Source organism: Spodoptera frugiperda, chromosome 31 (assembly GCF_023101765.2).
Source record: "Spodoptera frugiperda isolate SF20-4 chromosome 31, AGI-APGP_CSIRO_Sfru_2.0, whole genome shotgun sequence".
In the NCBI taxonomy this organism is placed as follows: domain Eukaryota; kingdom Metazoa; phylum Arthropoda; class Insecta; order Lepidoptera; family Noctuidae; genus Spodoptera; species Spodoptera frugiperda.
Window position 1 is genome coordinate 303,754 of NC_064242.1, and position 22,673 is coordinate 326,426.

The following is a 22,673-nucleotide window of genomic DNA, read 5'->3' on the forward strand; positions in this document are numbered from 1 at the left end:
ACGTTACGCTCAGTCGTTCACCAACTTCTTTATTGAGTGAACTTATTTACTCAAGTCGTAAAAATACGTGTAACGTGTTTCTGAAAACCGTTGATATAACTACAAATAACAAAGTTTCGGGAATACCAAACCAAGTTGTATCCACGTAAAGAAGTTTATCTGCCCCCACTCGAGTATTTTCAGATAAAATGCTGTAACTGCTCCCCGGCGGACTATCTTTAAACGGGAAGATATTACTGATTGTATTCGATTCCAACAAGTCGACTTCAAATGGGAAAATATGGATTAGGGTCCCATTCAACCTCGCTCGAGGATTTGTCACAATCATTTGCAAATATCCGTGAATGTAAATAGTGACATTTGCTCTTTTCACGTTTTCATGAGAGAAGCAAACCTCCGGGGAGTATAAACAAATGCTAAGCAGATAAGACGCGATGAAACTTCAATAAAACTTGACAAATGATCACGTCGAACTGTTGGCAAAAAATATTTTGTGCGCAAAACCAGTTGAAGTTGAGCTGACGTATTGTTTGAACCTGGTGAGGTGTGAGGGCTCAAGTACAATGGTAAGTAGAGTAGGCTCAGTTGACTGCCGACGGCTGGTATCGTTCCTCGTCAGACCCGACACACGAATAAATTAGCTACACGATGAGGTTGTGCTCCTTTCGCAGTTCCCAAGAATTTGTATTATTCTTGTAATGAATGTGTAAACAAATGAGCATTTCATTTGTACGTTCTCATAATAATACAGTTATGCCAAAGGGCAATTTGTATTACGGTTGAATCAACAGATATTTTTAGCGACGACATATTTTGGTAACAAACGACAATTGCGTATACAAACATAATTACACTTCGCTCTGTTTCATTTCAATAATTTCTTTCTAAATATATTTTTTAGGGGCCTAAATCATCCATTCATCTATTGTCTTCTCCTACCTAGAGGGAGTGTCAGACTGTTACTGACTTAAAATCACCCCGTTCCTACTCCTGCTTTTCGAGGCGGAGCACAATAAACCCGCTACGCAGTCTGCAGCTCCGGATTTCTTTCTATATAGCATTATATCTCCCGTAGTGTCAATACAAAAATACATACCATAAAAAACATACAAAATATCACTCATAAAGAATTAATTTAGAACGAAAAGCAAAATCATAATTAACAGTGTGTGTACAAACATACAGGGCGCACATTAATCTAACCGGGGCCCAACACACAACATTAACAACGTTTTTACCTTAGCGATCCACACTCGGATAACGTGTAAGTGAATAAGTGAAATGTGACAGTTATTAGTCACCGTTATCGCGTACTCCCATTCGAAACGAACCAATATGTCGGCCATTAGATATTGATCACCGCACTCTTTCCATTCATGTGTATGAAAACATGTCAATCAAGTCGACGGCGCGTGAGAAAAACTCAGGGATACAAGCTGTTTATATTTAAATGGCATTTTAATACATGTTTCATGTTTATTATTTATAGTTATACAACGTTTTATTTCAGTTAAAATCTTCAGTCGTAGTACGGAATTCCACTGGGCGGCTATAGACTTGCATTATTAACACGTTTAACGACATGGGGGTCACCGGTGACCGATGTTAGCGGAGGATTTGCCTTCAATAGTTTTCTATTGGCAGTTTAAAAATCAAATTATCTAATAAAATAGTAAGTGTATGCTAGTAGCAATAGCAGTAGTAGCACGGAGTTTGAAGTTGTGTCCAGTATATGGCAATAGGCTCACCTCGTATTACATGGGATTTATAACACAAATGGTGAAAAGTGCATGTTTATTGTACAGCGGCATTACGTGCCGTAATGTGCACCATTGCCTACCCCTTCGGGGATAAGGAAAAGGCGTGACGTTGCATATAAAGTTTACGTCAAAATGCAAGTTTCAATTCGTTGCTCCAATTCATCAACTCAATATTCGTATGGATATTTGGAAACAGTTAAATTAATATCATTCAGTATTTGATTGACCCCGATTTCTGATAAATGATTATCAATTAAACGTTATATGAGTAGGTACAATTGGATCGGTGACGTAATTAATGTTACCGGACTCCGATTAAAGCAATTGATTGCGAACGGGATGCGAATATATTAAACGATTGCTGTCATCGCGATAAACTTCATTCATATTGATTTAATGATGTTTGTCTTTCATTCGAGTTGCATTAAAACATAAAATGATTAATTTTATTTACTTTGGTATTTTTTAAAGAGGTTGGAAAATATGAATTCAAGTAGAATGTTTTTCGAAAAGCTTACAAACTTATGGAATCCTAAATATAAACACCTTATTTACAAGTCAAGTACAAAGTTCTCATTCAATTCCTACGTTTCGTAACAAATAAGGATGTTTATGCCGTAACCATGGCAACAAATTAACATAGATAAAAATATCTCGTACCACAGGCGCCATTATGGTTTTGCGAAGACAGTGTTTTATTTAAACAGCAATTGTAAAACCAATTCATCGTACAATTACTCTAGAATACTCTAGATATTATTGTAATCTTACATTTTAAATAGGAATCTACGAAAAAATATAAAAGCAATAAGTACTGGATGATTTATATATATTCATCTACTTGAGACTTTCATTACCGCGACCCTCGCTAAGTGTTTTATTCAGGTTTAGTTTATTTAATGGCAACATCTCTGAAACAGACAACACTTTCACTATAATTAATGTTTTTTCAAATAAATGTAAGTATGTTTTTTAATAAAAAGAAACACTTCATTTTAAATCTTTCCTTTTTACTAAGAGAAGTTTAGTAGATTTACTATTAGAAATGATGTCTTTTAAAAACCCGTTTTATAAATGGTTAGGTAACCGGTAGGTAAAATATAATTTACGTCTTTTGCAGGTACGCACTATTTATAGTAGTAAGTATAACTACTTAGCATAAATAAACATTTACCTATACATATTAATTGCCATTTACGTAGGTAATTTAACTAACAGAGTATTTTTTGTGATAGGTTAATCTTCCGACTTAGATACAAATTCTATAGAACCAGATAGAATTCACTATCCATTAATGACGGTTCCTAAAGAAAACATACATAACTAACATAGACTATATAAATCTACTCTAATAAGATCCAATCAAACTAAGCTAACACGGTGTAACCTAATGTTTACTCGGGCTCAAAGGCGTCGTGCTTAGTATTAATTACTAGGGTACCTAGGTCTAGATTATAATCATGTTTACACTGTATTCACTATGATAAATACAGAAGATGGATGCGTTCACAGAAACCATAAAATGTATTAAAATTGAACTTAAGAACTTACATGAACATAATTTGATTCTGTAAAAACTACGTTATAATCTTACAGTCACATTATAATTTTATATCTTAAAGATATATCTAAGCACACTAATTCATTACTTCTTGTCCACAAAAACTTTATAAACGAGTATCCTGTTTCACATTTACTATACGCCTACGAGAAAGCTGTTAGCAAATTACAAAGCTGCAAAAAGCCAACAATCCAACAGGCACTTCAATTTTCGTAAGTATCGGTACACGAGAGTAAAGCAGCGTACAGCAATACTGTATCTTTGTACTTATTCTCTCGAGGGAAAGAGAATGGTTAGTATCAATTACTTTCCTTTCAGACGTTTAGTTAGAATTAAGGAAATTGCTTGTACGAGTACAAACCTACCGTACCACGTAAAGAAAAATGGTAGCCGTACTTAGATGTTAGGGAAATTGTCTGCCTTACTATATACTAGTTATAAGGTTTAGAGTAATTAAAATGTAGGTATAGGTCTCAATAAAAAACAAAACGTACTTGAAGACTAATATGAATTGACTTATTAAACCATGCAACTTATCAAAAGATAGATAAAACCTATCAAAGTAAGCAATATCTTTGCACAGCCAACGATGGAACTATCAACATTCATTCCCGAACATCAAACATGTTGCTGAGCTGTCCTTACGCCGCCAACATAGATGACAGCTCCCAAAGATCGCTCGAATAAATCATGACTCGCAAACGTTCAATTCAAGTAACATTTTATTTGACAGAGAGAGGCATACTCCAACACATCACATATCTTTCTCAAAAGACTCTCGACACTTCGAGAACACTTTTCGCCTCGATATCAAGACGTAGCACTTAAAAAAAATGGCGAACCTAATGATTATTACTTGAAGAAAAAGTTTGGCGTGAATTACGTAAAGCCGAGTATAAACTGAGGGGCTAATTCTAGGAATGGTGTACATTAGTTGTAACAGCTCGGAACATTGGCTTGCTACGAATTTATACAAGAACTTTTTTTAGTTTATTTGTAATTCTTGTAATAACTTGGTTCATGGCTTCATGGAATTTACAACTTTAATTAGCTAGAAATGTGATTTAGAAACCTAGAGTGCTTAAATTCAAAACACATTGACTGTTTTAGTAGTGAAATTCTAACGTTTTTCTAACACCTCCGCTCGGTATACTTAGTCCCATTTGTATATCGAAACCCTCGTCTCCATAAATGACAAATGGTCTATTACCACAGGACTTGTCGCTTAAAAATTCACTCGAAACATTCAATCTTAATTTACCCTCAACATGTCAATATAAAAGCACCCTATGTTCCTAGACCGGTAATTTATCAGTCAGCGCGTCTAGCTTCTGAACAAGCCCTAGACTTTTAGACCGGCATCCATTAACGACCCCCCAATATACAGATAGTGTAGCACGCGCCCCCTGGGACACATTACTCACGCACTCGCCACCTTTCTTGACGGAATGAAGGCGTTACCTGAAACAAATACATTAAGGATTAAAATACATTTTAGAGTAAACCTTCGCATTACGTAATATAGACTTGTACTAACAAATTGTATAGTAATTTAGTTCTATGTAAACTTAAACATACAAATTAATTTTAGTTTTTGTTCTTTGCGCCACTCTATGTTTGGCGATCGAGGATGCTAATAGTATTGTGTTTTCTAACATTTCTTTCTATTAATAACTCTAAAACATACAGTTCTATTTCTAGAGTAAATCAAACAATTTATAGCGGCTAGTTAATAACCGATACTAGCACTCAATATGAAAACACAAACAATTGACTATCATCCCTCATTTACACGAAATCCACGTAACACTTGAAACTCATATAACTACACAATATTACGAAACACTTGATAACAACTACGCACAAGTAGCAACGTCCGTGGCTCCACACAGGGTCGGGCTAGGGCTTCCCGGAGCCCTAAGTAGTGGGCAGTAACGCAGTAAGAGTAGGAAGGTCGCGGCCGCGCTAATCCCCGCGCCGCTACGTAAGCGCGCGCCAATGTCACCGGTACACGGTCCTTCCGTGGCACGCACTACGAAACTATAAGGATTTTATTTGACGTTTTGATAATTAATTGCCTCGTTGATCGAGTGGTTGCAAGTGCGACTACCGTGCAAGAGGTCTCAGGTTTGATTTTCGAGTCGGGCAAAGTATTAATGTGCTTTTTTCGGTTTTTAGAAAATTTCTCAGTAACAACACGGTTACTGGAATTGTGAACTCAGTATATGGCAATAGGCTCACCCCCTATTACATGATTTGTGAAAAGTGGGAGAATGAACAAAGAACAAGGACAAAGAAAATCGTACCTCGTACAAATTCCTTTAAGTAAATGTTACTACACAGAAACAAAAGTAAAGTGAAAGACACAGTTAATTAACTTACAAAGAAATACCAACAAACCTACATACCTCAGTAGAGGAGTTAGAAAAACAAGCAGCTTAATGAATGCTCCCAGTGTAGGACGCTTAAAGATACGAACGCGAAAAAATACTGGCGAAAAGAAGTAAGTGATAGTTTAACATGTTTTAATTGGTTTTGGTTAAAATAGGTAATTTCTTTCACTAGAAGCATTATATAAAGCTGAAGAGTTTATTTGTTTGAACGCGCTAATCTCTGGAACTACTGGTTCGATGTGAAACAATTCTTTTGTGTTGGATAGTCCATTCATCGAGGAAGGCTTTATTGGCTATATATCATCATGCTACGATCAATAGGAGCCGAGCAGAGCAAGGTATGTACAATAACGTCCTTTTTAAGAATTACCTTCATGTCAACAAGTTTTTTAAAACACAATTGTTGAAAGTAGACTTCCTACAACTACTTTAACTATTTCAGCTGTAGAATTTTCACCTCTTTTTTAATTCCACACCTAGTCTCAAGTTCGTTGGCTAACAAAAAGGGGGGTTGGTAGTAATTACCTCCCAGTCTTCACTACTTCCACTGCAAAAACTAATTGGTCGGATGCCGCCGACTCTGATAGCGTACATGGCATACCGAAGCAAGGCCTGACATGGTAATTTGAACTTAATTCACAGATTAAATCTACACTGACTGCCTCGTTGGTCGAGTGGTCGCAAGTGCGACTGCCGAACAAGGGGTCTCGGGTTCGATTCCCGGGTCGGGCAAAGTATTACTGGGCTTTTTTCGAATTTTCGAAAATTTCTCGGTAGTAGCACGGAGTCTGGAATTGTGTCCAGGATATGGCAATAGGCTCACCCCCTATTACATTGGACTTATAACACAAATGGTGAAAAGTGGGTGTACATTGTATAGCGGTATTACGTGCCGTAATGTGCACCTCTGCCTACCCCTTCGGGGATAAAAGGCGAGACGTTGTGTGTGTGTGTGTGATTAAATCTACATTAAACCTGGTAGATAAGCGACGGTTGTTCCATCGATAACTCGTTGAAGGCTGGCAAATTGTTATTCACGTCGCGGCTGCGGCTTGACAAGTAATTATTTAGTAATAGACCAATAGACTATTCATGAGAGACGTCTCAGTTGCTGATAACTTTGAAAATATTGCAAACTTCACTATCTTTCTTTAATCAATTTCAAACTTTGATGTTTTGTAACAAAGTTTAAATTTAATTAAAGACGTCGATAGAATAGATATGTAGTTTGATGGATTTATTCTGGCATGTTTCAGATTTTGCTTCCATTTTCCACATTTAAATGAAATATGTTTATTGATATTTTCGATTCAACTTTTCAACAAAAAATGTAACCTCTGAAACATTTGATTGAGTTTAAAACAGGGTGTTCTCTCCCCCCCTCCCTGCCTGGAGGCTGGAGCCCTCTCCGTCATTGCCCAATATTGCTTTTTCGTTGTTTTTATGACGATAAAAACTTTTCATTGTTGTCTAAACAGTAATATATGTGACGTCAGATATTGTTTTTGTTTTTATTGCATCCATTAGTCTTTGTTTACTTCACCTGCAAGCGTTGTAACTTTGATATTACATTCTCTTTTACAATATCGGTACAAAACATTACATTTTTTACATATGAGACAAATAGCGAATAGAATTTCTTCCACAATACATTTTAACCTTTTGAACGCCAATGGCATGTATAGATGTCATGCGCAAGCGTGCCCTGTGCGCCACCGACATCTATAGATGCCAAGAAACAGATCACAGAGAAAAACAAAATAAACACATTAAATCATTACTTTCACGTGTTTTATTGATGTATCTTAAGAACTGAATACCCAGTTATTACATAATTGTACACAGTGAACAAAATTGCAATATAGTTATTCTAATATTTGATTGATAAAAACAACTTAAATATCGGCTAAAAAAGCATGTTCTCTCGCGCCAATGGCATGTATACATGCCTACTAGTGATGTAGTGTAATTCAAGTAATATTAAAACTTCAGCTAAATGACTCGCTTATTTTTTGTAATAACTATTAAAAAGTATATATATAACCTTAGTCTCTGAGAAAAAAGGTAAACTCGTGACGTCGTAAGCGCGTGCCGTGTTTTTAAATGCGGGGAAGTTGCAAAAAATATTTTATCTAGTACCTACATTATAATTGCAAAAATGGCGAGTGAAGAGGTTTATAGTACAGAAGAACTATTGCGCATTCTAGATAATTATAAAATATTTTTGTAGGTTACTATCAACATCAGAAATTTTTGTTATTGATAATAATTATAGATAATATACAATTTAGTTTTAAATTTTACAATTCCAAGACTGTTAGTGAGCATAATGTTTTATAGGTACAATTGTTGATTTTTATATATTTTTAAGTTTCACGTAACCTTTTTCAATTACAAGGCTGTTAATGAGCATAATAAATAAATACGATTGTTGATTTTTTATATTTTTAAGTTTCATGTGACATTTTACAAATACAAGGCAACTATTTTAAGAATATGAAAGTGTATAAATAATATCACTAAAATCTACAGATTTTTTATATACCTATATAGATATTATAGATACCTATTTAGCAGTTTTCAAATTTGATTACCTAATACATAAATGAACTCGATAAGTTACATTATTCAGCTAACTACATCCCTAATCATAAACGAGAGATTAAAAAAAAATGGATAGTTGCCCGCGCCATTGGCATGTATACATGCCAATGGCGCGTAACTGATAGATAATAGTGCTGTAACTTGCTGCAATTTTATATGTATTTTTGTGTCTCAAAAGGTTGATATTTTATTGATAGTTGCTATTAATGTGGTCTTAAGTTTATTACAGTGGGAGATTAGGTTAAATAAATATTCTTTTTATGTTATAAGCAGTTTATTCAAAAAAATTCAGACGAAAATTATTACTCACTTTGGTTTATCGATAACATTTTGGAATCCCTAATATTTTCAAGGTTATTTCGTTGAATTTGTGTCTTGGCGTGGAGGGCACGGCGAAGCGTTTATGCTCTGGCGGTCAAAAGGTTAACTATAAATTGTGAACAAAAATATTATCAATTCGTGATTACTTACGTATCGAAGAAATACCGAATCAAATTTACTGAATAAAAGAGCTATACATATAACACACGAACACATACAAACAGATAGCCAGACAGACAAACAGACACACAGACAAGAGTATATAATAAAATCTCTCGGCCCCAACAGCTGCACACTCAATTGCCGCGTCTCGTGTCACTCGTAAAATTGTTTTCACAAAATTCATTCCTTCTCCAAAACTTTTACATTCATTCCGTGTTTTCCTCAAAAACGTTGAGTTTTCCTTTTATGTTTTGGGGGCAGGAAATATACTCCGACGGTGCTGGGGGTGAGATACTTCCCTGTGTCCGTTATTGTGCTGTTATCAGCGCCACAAATGAAGCGTTAATACAATGGCTGCTTGCTGACTGCTGATACTATTCTATTAGGTACTTATTATGTTTACATGAACTGTTTGTGAAGTTTTAATAGTCAATCGTAGACAAACTATTTGACCATTAGTATCTAATCAATATTAGCTATCAACATTCCAATATATCTGGCTATTAATAATTTACTTTTTTTTCACACGCACTAGATTCTGATAAGTTGTAAGTTAGACTAGGTAGGCTATGGATGGTAGACAAACCAAATTTGGTTTGAAAAACTGATATTTAAGTAGTATTTTATTATTTAAGGTTCGACATTTCAGCACTGTTACGTTAGTAGTCATATCTTATATCCCTCCTTAACCTCTAAATATAAGTCGCCACGTTACTATATTATATAAACTTAAACTATTTTTCATTACAGTACCCACAATCAATTACATAATGACACGTATTTGTCCCAAATTTCCCAAAGCACGCTCTATAACTACGCCACTAACCCCCCGCGGGACAGCGCCAGCGGGTCAACTGTCAGTCAGCATCAGTGACGCATTGATCATCAGTCACGACTGATTGCCAGTCAATAAATCAGTGGAATGTGCCGCTCCATTATATTTCCCGTCGCTCAGGGAATTACTGACAAAATTCAATGGCGACGATGTGTGAAATATTTTAACTGAAATACGTGTTGCATAGCTTCGATTATTTTGTTTCAGTTCAATAAAGATAGATTTAATTTTTACTTTTTGTATCTACAGCGAGAGTAAGTTAATTGTTGTGTGATAATGTTAATATTTCATTACACATGACATCAACAGCCTATAAGTGACCCATGATGACCAAATGCCCCTCTTCTCACAAAGAGAAGGTTTGAGCATTAATCACCGCGGTTGCTCAAAGCGGATTGGCGACTTTAAACTTATAATTTCTAATTATAAGTTAACATTACAACAAACATACTAAAACTTATACAACCTACAAACATGTATAAACAAACCCCTAGAAAATATATTCAATATGAAATGAAACGGAAAAAATACTATTTGTATAACTCTATTTCATCAATCGCGATATTTTCCTTATGGCCTCTCCCCCCCACCCCTTCCAGTCTGATGCTGATGATGGATAGTCCTGGCTGGCTGGACACGGCCATTAATATCTAAGATAACAATATTGGCTAACGCACTGTGAAAGTCCCGCAAGATGAATCGACACAAATGGTGACAAAGCCAGCTCGGACCGAGCGATAATATTTAGGAGGGGCTTAGGTCTAGGAAATGGACCTACATATGTGAAAAGTACGGTGATAACTTGTTCATATGAAACGGAAATTAAATGTGTTATCTACCACATAATATATTATGAGTAAGAAACGGTCTATCTATAAAATCTATCTGAGTGCACGGATGGTACGGTGGCTGGGTGCAAAAATTGTTGTTTCGGGTCTGAGTGGCATGTGCATGTGTTTATAAACGAACCCACGGCACAGAAGAAAATCCTAGTGTAGAGCAACTTTGATTTAAAGAAAAAAAATCGTTTAATCCGACCGTAATGTAGTTTCAGACCGACGAAACATTAAATAATTAACACAAAAAGACTTTGATTTTTCAAAAAAGTTCCAAAATAAACTAAACTCCCGACCAACTTGCGATACTTGTCCGTTAATTGTGACTTAATAATGTATATCCACCACCTGTGTACATTACGGATGCAATAAATACTTGATTACTCCCATTAGTTACAAATAGGAAAGTCCCATCCACAAAGTATCTAATAATAGGACCTGATTTCAAGATCAAGCAATTGATTCTAATTACTGCTACAGCGCGGGTTCAATGTCCGCCTGACTCAGAGACTAGATCTCACACAATTAGCGAATGCTACTACAGTTCAGTACCAAGTGTTAAATGCAGTTAATTATTTTATTTACCTTTCAATTACGAGTGCAAGGGATTATATATAACAACGAAGTTTTAATAGTCTTGTTAATTTTATAGTCTGAACTTTGTAGCACTATAAAGTTAACAATGGTTGGATACTGTAAACTGAGTATAAGAGTACTTTCTAAGCTATGAATTTTAGTTGCTATTTTATTGTGAATATTCAACTAAAGGTTGATAAATACCCAGATACTAGCAGTCCATGTTTTAGAAGTTAAAAGCTTTAAAATAGATATTCTTAATTTTAAAAATAAATAGACACTTGTGAAAAATACCGTGCTCTGGAATCGATCTAGCGAAACACATACATATTCCGACATAAATCTGAATGTGTAAATAAATCCCAGCTATTAGGTAAAACCCAAAACCAGCCAGCGTTACTAACATCTCAACACATTACAAGTACTGTAAATAATACAAATCTGAAGTAAAATAAACAAAATGTTCGTCAAAGTAGGTAATTACTCGTAATATAGATAAAACAAACAGGCTAGGGAATCTGGTCCCAGTCAAACATTACAATGACGTCACATTACACGCAGGAGCCATATTGTTTGTCGTCATTTCCACACGATTTACTTTCACTATGGAAATTGTATTAAATATGCTTGATGACGTCACTAAGGGCCGGTCTCCGAGGAGCGCCGTGTAAAAAATATAAGGTTAAAAGTCAAAATCAAAATTATTTATTTCAGTTAGAGAATAGAGTAAATACACTTCGACCCTGAACATTTCCGAAGAGATCCAACAAAAACGTTACCGAAAATACACCTTTTATCAATAACACGACGTTCAAGTGATATTCCTTAAAATATTCTATTCAAAGAAATATTTCCAGATGGGTTCATTTCAATGGACCTTTCACAAAGTTTACAGGCGGCCTCAATTACGGGAACAATATTGAAATAAATATCGCTATCTTTGAACAGACCTCTGAAGTACTGAGATTTGAAACCTATTGATTTTATTAACGTTCTGATAGAATTTGTGTTCTCAATTGTGTAGGAAAATTATCGAGAAAATAGAGCCAGGTAGTCGAAGCAAGTTAATTACATAATAAAACAAAGCGCCTATCAAACACTCCGCTTAGTAAAACAACAAAACTGTAAAATAACTCCATAGATACTTAAATTGTATCTAGTCGTCTAACCACGTCACATGTGCAGTTACCCATACAAAAGCAATTACAGTGGCACCTCGCGCGGGGCCCACATCGGGCCCACTCGGGCCCATCGCCTGCCGCCGGGATAATTGTCACGTTCGCTCCAATTAGTGGGGCCCATTGGCTTGGAAAACTTTTGTCCTCGCGATAACCAAATAATAATGAATACGCTGGAGACAGTACACGTAGGACCCTGGTCCACGGGCGACATTTTATTGATAATTCAGGTATACTCGTAATGGTTTAATTATATTTGCTCCATCGGAGTTGGTTAGCTTGGGATTGTTTGGAGCGAACCGCGCTTTGTGTTGGTCGTGTTCAAATCTATTTGTTTCACACATTAAATGGTTTTATCAATTAAAACATTACGTATGTATATAAGTAACATTTTCAGCTGAATATGAAACAATATTGGTAAAGACTAGGTACATAAAAATTACCTACCAAGATCTTTATTATTTCTTATTTAACTTTACATGTAAGGATGTTACACTTTGTTACACTATAAGCAAAAACCAACAGATATCCAACACAAAGGAGAATTTAATAAGAAAAATCCAACACCCTAATCCAGTATTCGCATTCGTTCAGCAATACCTGCGCCCTGCGTCACACAGCAGAAGGAACGCGTGTAAATTGTCACAGCTACAGACATGAGACGTGACGAGAAAACTGATGCAAAAACAAACCTTAATAATAAACAAATAGGTGCTAGGAAAGTAGGAATACATAGAAAGCTGTGCCATATGCTCCAGTAATTTATAGCCTCCGCGAAAAAACTCAGCCGACACATGTTTTGCCGTTTGATATTTTATTTTTTACCTCGAAATAGATATTACGAAAGCACTATTTCAGCCACATGCCTTTGAGTTATTGGCTAGACCGAGTTTGTAAAACTAGACACGTTTCAGACTCACAGAACGATTATTTAGCTCTCAGACAGACATTACAACTATATTTTATATCAACTGAAGTGTTCCAAGTACCTCAGGCACCGTTTAGAACTAATATTCACTTTGTGAGATCTTTGAAACACTTGAACACTAGTTGCCGCCATTTAAACGTTGAATTTGAACAATATTATGTCGTAGGCGAGTCGTGTAGCTATATTGCTACATATATGTTTTATATAGGACGGTACAATTGCTGTAGTTTGGGCAAGTTATCTAAGATACGAGTATTTCGGGACAATATCGGGTGTCCCCGGGGCGCACTAGCGCCGTAGGGTTGCCAACCTGCCATTATTTTATTATTAAACTATTGTAACACGTTACGAGTCTATGGAATGACCTGCCCGACAGTTTAATTTAGAATTACAGTAAAGTTGGAATATTTTGTGTCAAATGGCAGAGTAAAGATGATATTGGAAAAGTTTTCAATACGCACGCTTCAATAAGATGTCGTATTTATAACAAGGCGTTCCGAAATATCTTAACTTCAGTAAAATACCAGGTACCTTGAACTAAGTCTCGGTATGAAACAATATTGAAAAGCTCCATTTACCTATTGTATTTGTAAGTACAATAAGTTTACCCCGAGAGTACCAATAAAGGGTTGTATCTAAACCAATAGAATGTATTTAAAGAGCTGTTCATGTTTACAGTCTCATTCAGTAAATTACTGCTAACTGTAATCCGATACATCTAGTCTAAGTGCCACTTTACGAAGCGAGCGCCCTCTACCAGTTTAACATTCCAACTTCGTTAGAGGCGGATCGGAAGCACTTGACATAAAAATCTTCAGTCGGTATTTATCTGGGCTTACAAATTGCATTGTTACGGCAATCTATTCGATGGATAGTCGTTTTATAGATATCCTAGGTCCCGTAGAATACTACCTGGGTTAAAATAACACACGTATTTGAACACTTGTTAAAATGCGAACCTTCGTTATTTTTTGAGGAACAAAAATCCACTTACAAAAATAAATAACACTTTCATATCAATTGAACATTTGACAGCCCTAGTTCGGAGCACGCACCAATCATATATCGTGCTGCGATTACTGACCCATGTTTGGTGGACACCGGCAGCGGCTGGGCCAATGGCCAATGGACTTTAAGCACTACTTCTATTGCTTCACCAGATAAGAACCAGAAAAGGCAGATTTGGTTGATTGCGGTAATATTATGTCACTCAGCTACCTATCTCGTATAGGAAACCTTAACTAGGTCTATTATAATACATAACCAGTTAAAAATGGCAATAGCAGTAGGCTCACTATTATATGGGACAACACACGTGGTGAAATGTGAGTGTAGATTGTTTAGCAGCATTACGTGCCGTAATGTGCATCTCTGCCTACCATTTCGGGAATAAAAGGCGGGACTTTGCATATGCCTATATATAATCAGATAAAACACAGTAAGCACATTGATATCAACATAATTTATTACGTTAAAATAAATATTGAACACCTCATTGCGCCAATTGAGGGCTGTACTTATCTAATGCATTCTCTATTTTGTAAAACAATTTGTTACTTAACAATACATGGTATGAGAACACTGTTTATACACTGACCTATGATTTGAACGCTCTACTATAACCAGCTTCTATCTATTTAACTACTAACGACTCACCCCAGCTTTGCATGGGTGCAATGATGATATATTATGCATGTATTACACATATAAACTTTCCTCTTGAATCACTCTATCTATTAAAAAAACCGCATCAAAATCCATTGCGTAGTTTTAAAGATTTAAGCATATAAAGGGACATAGGAACAGAGAAAGCGACTGTGTTTTATACTATGTAGTGATTTTCTTAACATACAAGGGATAATAAATCTCCCAATTTCGGTAGAACAACGTCAGGTAAGGGTGGAGTTTTTGCGTTCTTCAGTTTCGCCAGTTCCTCAGCTGAGGTCACACCTGAGAGGACCAGCATCGTTTGGAAGCCGCAGCGGACTCCCAGCTCTATATCAGTGGCGCATCTGTATATATAAAGGTATACTGTTGGTATGTCTTATCTATTTTTTATTGTATTTTATAAGCCGGTAAACGAGCAGACGTATCACCTGAGGGTAAGCAATCGCCGCCGCCCATGGACAGCTGAAACTCCAGAGCCGTTTCAAGTGCGTTGCCTTTTGAGGATTAGGAATTTGGGAAATCGGGGATTGGGATGAGGGGGTAATTTGGCCTAGGTAACCTCACTCAGACAACGGTTTCACGGTGTCGGTATTCCGTGAGGCCGTTGCATCTTCGTGCTGAAGCATGGCTTTCCTACACTTCAATCAATTCATAATAAAATAAAATGCAATAAAGCTGATTTTCGCACAACAAAGTTAAAAAGAGTTACCTGTCTCCAATCATCAAAGTCCTAGCTGGATTCAAACCGATTGACTCGAGATACTTCCGAACGTAACTATAAGGCTTCCCAACGACCAGGGCCTTCCTTGCTGAGCATGTCTCGACTGCCCTAACCAAGGTGCCGGTTCCAGGGATCACAATGGAGTTTGGTCTATGGAACCTGTCTTCAGTATTTGTGGCTACGAACAGACATTGTTCCGAGGCTAGGTAAGTGGCAGCCTTCAACAGTTTTGGGTAACTGAGATGTGCATCGAAGCCTACCACCACAGCACCGACCTCAGGATCTAGTTCCGACAGCTTCGTCGATTTGACATCAGGTTTCACATGATCCGGCTGTAATGAGCAGATATAGTTTATCTGTGCATTTATTCTGGCAGTAACAAAATCAAAGACCTATTTTTAAAGAGATACGAGATAATTTTTAGTAGAGCAACTATTTTTTCCCTTGTATATAAAAATATCATGAAACATACTAATTGAAAAATAAAGGTTGAAACACGTAAATAACTGAGAAAAGCTCGATTATTTTCAAGACACGTTGCTCATGAATAAGAGTCCCATCATGACTTGAAACTAGTCAAGCATTACTCATTGATCTACATGTTTCAGCCGTGATTTTCAATTAACGTATCTCTCTACTCACCCCCACACCAATATGTCTAACCCCTACAGCTTCCAGCTCCTCGCCAATGCCGTGGGATCCCAGTAAATATACCTTCTTGTTAAACTGTATACCTTTAAAGTAGTGGGCTACTAAAAAGGCAGCCGTCAGTATCTCTTCCTGAAATACAATTACTACATAATTACCTATTTTATTAAAATATAGTTTAAACTGCAAAATAAATAACTTTTTGTTAGAACATTTAGTTTCAAAATGAATCATATTAATGAGGGTTCCTATGTAAAGACTGATGAATGTTGAAGAAGCGAAAGAGGTATGTAAGATTCATAGCAATTGGCGGTTCCATTGTCTTTGTCTACCCCCATGGCAGACAGGTGTGAGGTTATGTATGTATGGTTCCTATGTTCAGCAGAAAATGTCCATCGGATAATTGATCACTTATAGTGTAGAATTTGTATTGTATATGGGAACAGCTTGTGAGTGCTCACTGCTGGGTAACAGGCGGAGGCCTCTGGTTGTTTTTTCTTATCTACCAAAGGAGGAGGGTATGTCGTCCACAATTGTCACGTAAATAGATAATAAGTGTTCCGTTTTTTGGCATTTGGCTACGGAACCCTAAAAATGCATCTTACTGGACATGCAACAAAGCCTAGTTTGGCCGCTGTGGTCGCGAACTCGCTGCGCGGTTTTGTTGAATTGTTCGTCACATAATATATCTTCTTTCCGATCTTCCTGAAGTAATTCATAGTATCTGCTGATCCCGAGATGGCATTGTTAAAAAACCATAGAACACCTTGGAAAATTAAATAGTAGATAAGTATCTCGAAGGTATTACACAGACTAATTTTATTATGACTAATCTTACTAATATTATAAATGCGAAAATTTTGTAGGTGAGTTCGGTTTTTGTCTGAAAGTTTGATACTCAATTACGTCAAAACTACTAAAGGAATCGGGATGAAATTTGGAACAGAGATAGATTATAATCTGAGATAAGACATAGGATACTTTTTACACTAGGGAAACGCGGGCAAAGCCGCTGACAATAGCTAGTTAAATTATAAGCAGTATTACAGTACTTAGTGATTTTCTCCTTTGAACTTGTTTATGACACCAAATAGGAAATACAAACTTTGCTAATCAAACAATCCAGTCACAAAATGAGTAAATATGGCCTCATATCAATAAATAACAAAATGATCTCACCATCACAATCCGTTAAAACTGTATCAAACGAGTTTAAGAACTCCTGAACCTGATCTTTGGAAGCCTCCTTTAGATTGAACATCGCGGACTTAACAATAGTGCCACTTGTGCTGATACCCCTCAATGGATTACTCACTGTAACTGTACTGTAGCTGAGGTTGTGAATTTTCAGGATTTGGTTGAGGAATTTAATCATTTTAATTTCTTACTCATAGGCTAGACAATTGTTCAGCCCTCGATATCATTGCAATTTTATTTACATTGATGACTTGACATTTACTTGATTTTGAATTACGTCAAAACATATCAAAGACACAATCGCAATTTTTGGTAGAGGTGTAAACCAAATTAAAAGAAGAGTATCTTAATTTAAAAAGAAGATCTATGGTCAGCAAGACTTGAATAATTATTTCAAACTACCACCACTACTAACTTAGTAGCGCCTCAATTTTTTTCTCACAGCTATTTTCGAGTTTTAGCGAGACTAACGAACAGCAATCCATTTTTAAATAGAGTTACCGTTTCGGTTATACACACTATCCTATAAAAAAAACATTAAAAGATGTTTGCATTTCACTTCAAAATCACAAAACGAAACTTCAAAATATCATAAACTAAACTAACGAATAATAAAAGACCATTTTACTACATATATCTGCAACCCAAACAGACAAAGTTTTACACTAAAATTCATAACCAGATCAGTTTATAATACCCCAGGTACATACCTACATATACATAATGTGTATATTTGTCCGTGGGTCACAACAATAAAGGAAACTGTGGACATTGAAATGTGGGATGTTTTGCTACAAGTTTGCGTCATGAGTTCAAACTGTTGCAAACTGCGGGACGCGCAGACAAATATTGAATATGTATGAACTATGGAGGCGAAACAACAAGGATTGCTGTTCTGTTTCATGATACATAGATGAGTTAAATAGTCTTTCTTCTATAACTTTAAATGGAAACGAATTAAATAAGTGTTTCAGTGAATGTTGGGTGCGAATTGTTGTCTTACATTACATTTCAGAACAGTCTTTTCTAAACGTTATCCTAAATTGTAATTCTCTTCTGAGCCACGGTTGCGTTTACAAACACAAATTAATGCGTAACGATTCTCCCAGTAAAATACCAATACCAATTGTGTATGTAGTCATTTTTACAAGTTTTTTTAAACGTTGCCCCACACTAGGGCTTTCTCCTGTGTCGTTGGTGCGTTTACAAACATACATGTTCACATACACATTACACCCAGACCAGAAACTACAATTTGTGGATCACACAAAGAGTTTCTTCGTTGGGGAATCGAATACGCTACACATTGCGCGGAAGCCGATTACCCAGCCAGTTGCAGATTAGCCAAAAATACCGAAAAACCTCTATATTTGTCGTTCTTGTATTACGTATCTAAGTAGCGTCTGCATTATACTGTAACTAAAGTAAATTATCAAGTTCTACGACCTACAGTGAGCTCCAAAATGCCTGGGCGTTGCGGCGGTGCGCCTCGCCCTGCAGTACTATCTCCATCGCGATAACCTGCCTCTACCTAGACCTAACTTTAACTTAACCTGAGCATTATTACCAGTGTTTCGAAGGTAGATGAACGACTACTATTACCTTAAATTGTATACTGGAAGCAAAAATAAGGTAGCTGTTAAAAAACATCACGTTATGATACTCAGGAATAGAATTTGCGATAAGCACCCTTAATATGAGTTTGTTTTACGTTAACAGTAATCGAACCAACCAATCAGAGCGCTGAACGCGCAGTCATTTCGATTACTTTAAACGTAAAGAAAACTCATACTAAGGGTACAGGTACTGTGTTGTATTGGATTTTGAAAGCCATGATGACTTAAATCAAATCTTGCTCATCAAAACACATACAGTATCTCAAAAAAAAAACTGTAGCTATAAATCTTAGAAGACCAATTTTCCACTTTTCGTCAGCTTTGGCGACAAACCTATGCCTACGCCTATGGCCAGATGCCGTGGCTAATCCCATTCCGTGTGTAATCCGGCACAAGACTGCCGTCTGCCGGCCGTGCTACCGTGGCTCCGTGCCTCCGCTGCGATAAGCGGCTCATAAATATGTAACACTGCTTCTATCCTGCGGCTGTACGTACCTAGGACATATTGAACGTATTCCATTTGCTAACAACTTATTTGCAATTACTAGATAACATTAAAGTTAGCATTCTTAAATTCTTAAGTAAAGATTTCAATTTTTGTAAGCAACGAACTTTATTTAACACAAAAGGACAACCTTTATTATGTTCTTGACACTTTCAAAAGTGTCCTAAATTAAAAAAAAACCTACCTTGATTTCGGTCTAGCACCAACCGAACCCTGTTTGACCTAACCTTTTGTCGTAGCAAAATTCCAATTTCAAGTCCATTCAGAACCTCTAAATTGAAAAACCCACCCACCACTACCTACTACAAGGACGGTAACAATTTTGAAAAATTTACCTCATTCCATTATGAACCCGGGTCCTCAAGCAGCGTGCACACGATCGTAAACCTTTCAATTTCCCGTGACGTCAGCGGTGTCATAAAACCGCGCGGTTATGTAAAGCCGTATTCGCAATACATTGTGACGGTTACCGCGGCATATCACGCACGCCTGTACTGCACTTTATGGTAATGTACCATTGATATGGCCTGGCCATGTTATGACCGGTTTATATTATAAGCCTCACTAGAAGTACCTGTTTATTATATGGTCAACGGTCAGCTCTACAAAAAAAGTTATTACAAGAAAAACCGTGTCCCTATTACAAGGGGTTTATAAATGGTGGAAAATAAATGTGAATCGTTTCCAAACTCGCACATAATTTGCACGCTCAAACAACTTAAAACTTGACTTATTAGATACAACATATTTTCACAAACTCATTTCTCACATTATCCACACAAAGTTTCCGTCTTCCATATACCAATTATGTGGAATACTTGGAACCATCATTTCCAATTTGTCATAACAGTTTTCCTAAAGAAAACGTTACAACGGTACCGCGTTATATGAAACTGTTGTTTCTACTTATTGACGAATAACATCAAGAAATAGAGATTTTATTACCAGAGAGCGTCTTAACACTTAGACAAATTTTATAAAGAGTTTGCAGAGGAAGCTACTCATGGTGAAGAGTCCCTCTATGCCTAAACCGTTGTTTTTAGTTAATTTAGTATGTCTCATAAATAAATAAATAATAATAAATAATAGTTATTATTGTGAAACATACTAAATCTTCATAAAAGTAGTTATGAATGATTTTAGAACTCAATGTTAACAGGAATATTTATATTTACTATTGTAATCATTTGATTACGTCACAACGTAAATATTTACTTTATTTACCTCCTCATGAATACCTAAAGAGGAAACGAATAAAAATAGACAACAATCGTAAACCTAGCCAAGATTGGCTGCAATCCCAGCAGTTTTGAGTCGAATTATAGATGGCAGCACTGCATCGTTAAGCAGCAACCTAATTGGGTCAGAATAATTAACAGAAGCCGCGGAATTAACATAATTAGAAAAGTTTTTATTTTAATATGCAACCCTTAACGGTAATCTTTGTCAGTTTGAGTGTAACTTGAGTTTTATACTTGGAGTCGTACGGTTTAGGCAGTTTCGGGGATTAACTTTGACCTGGGGAAGTTGGAAGGTCGCACGTGGTTGGAGTGCAGTATTGTCAAATGATAGCTCTGTCTTGCATCTTTAATTAAGTCCTCGATCTTAGTTACCATCGTTTGTTTCATAGAACTGATGAGTCGAAAGACATTAGGTAAATTACAGCGAAATAACCAAAATGGTTATTTTCAAAAATAAATTTTACTTTTCCAAATAACATTTGCTAATTAACTACTTAGTCCATATTTTTTTTTTCAAAACTAAACTGTGACGAGCAGTTTTGACATACATACATACATACATAACCTCACGTCTGTCGTCTGTCGTCGTCCCATGGGGGTAGGCAGAGACAATGGAACGCCAACTGCTAAGAATCTCACATATCTTTTTGGCTTCATCAACAGTCATCAGTATGTTCATGCATGTTCATCGGTTAAGGGTTGTTACTTTTTGATTTGAGCAGATTTGACAATTAAAATAATACAAGAGAAACTAACACACAAGCTACATAGACGCCCTTTCCAAAGAGAACAGTACCTACCATTTAATATACATTTTACAAAGTAAAGCAATTACACAAAGTACGTATTAGTGTAATAAACGTAATGAAATTGAAGCACTACAACAGCTGGTACCACATTAAAATCTTATTTGAAACAAAGCCGTTTAGAAACCGTATTATCATTACCATACAACATTCTAGTGTAGAATTCTCTTCTATGTACTGTTCTCACACAAAGAGGTTTACAATGCAAGCCTCGGGGATGCAAGCAAACACACAAACAGACAAACAAACATCTCTCCTTGATGAAACTACAGCCTGAAGGTCTGAACGTGTTTGCCTAGTCCTGTAATTAACATGGACTGAAACGTAGTAATGGACGCTTTGCTGTTAGGTTTAGAAGTTAGTTTTACGAAACCAAAGGTAAATAGGTTCATGATAATTAAGAACATTTTCTAAGCAGGAGATGTTCTATAGCCAATGACGATGATGTGCCTATAAGGATTAAATACTGCTTGGTTGATCTAAAAGTTGCTAAAGTGTCATTTTAGATTATGAAAGTTTCGTAATAAGGGTTTTTTAAGTGTGGGAGAGTCATGCTTCGGCACGATTGGGCCGGCTCGACCGGAGTGATACCACGGCCTCACAAAAAACCGACGTAAAACAACGCGTGAGTTCCTTCCCAAAGTTAAATCGTAGTTTGGGAACTGCGTTTTAACAAGCGTACCTTTAAGCAAAGCAAACGGTCTAAAAACAGAGTTTTTGTCTGGCACGAAACTAAGAAAACTAGACAATCTTTCAAGAAAATCCAAATCCTCTATTTTCTTCCCTGTAGATCCTTACAAAACAAGAACCCCCCAGCCCCCAACGAAACAGCTTCACGTAAATCTTCAATCTTAATAAAGCGTGTGCTTAACTGTCGAAGAAATATGTCTGGCTGGAGGAGACAACGCCGCTATAAATCAGTGCAAACACTTGTTGATGGTGTTTACTGTTCGCCCAGACTGAGCGCACATAACTATCCGTCACATCATTTCTCTATAGATCCGCGGTCGTATCGTGAACTGTTATTCAATAATGTACACACTGTCTTGAAGATTAAGATTTATATTTAGATGGCTGTTGCGATTTGTTTCTAAAAGTGTAACATGTGGGGGTAATT

The 22,673-nt window shown here is 36.4% G+C and overlaps 2 protein-coding genes across 10 annotated transcripts in view; both read right to left on the reverse strand.

Annotated features, from left to right (window-relative positions):
- Positions 1-22,673, reverse strand: part of LOC118276434 (syntaxin-binding protein 5) — a 208,234-nt gene that overhangs the window by 149,338 nt on the left and 36,223 nt on the right. The gene's annotated exons all lie outside the window — the stretch shown is intronic.
- Positions 3,821-17,727, reverse strand: LOC118276438 (glycerol-3-phosphate phosphatase). Of its 2 annotated transcripts, none has more exons than XM_050707566.1 (5): positions 17,371-17,726; positions 16,797-16,957; positions 16,186-16,323; positions 15,532-15,875; positions 3,821-4,782 (listed from the first exon to the last, which is right to left on the reverse strand). In XM_050707566.1, the coding sequence occupies exons 1-5, from the start codon at positions 17,564-17,566 to the stop codon at positions 4,779-4,781; spliced, it is 843 nt and encodes a 280-aa protein (XP_050563523.1). In that variant the 5' UTR covers positions 17,567-17,726; the 3' UTR covers positions 3,821-4,778. The 2 variants fall into 2 exon arrangements, with proteins under 2 accessions (XP_050563523.1, XP_035450639.2); XM_035594746.2 differs by lacking the exon at positions 3,821-4,782 and adding an exon at positions 14,880-15,166 and having other exon boundaries at positions 17,371-17,727.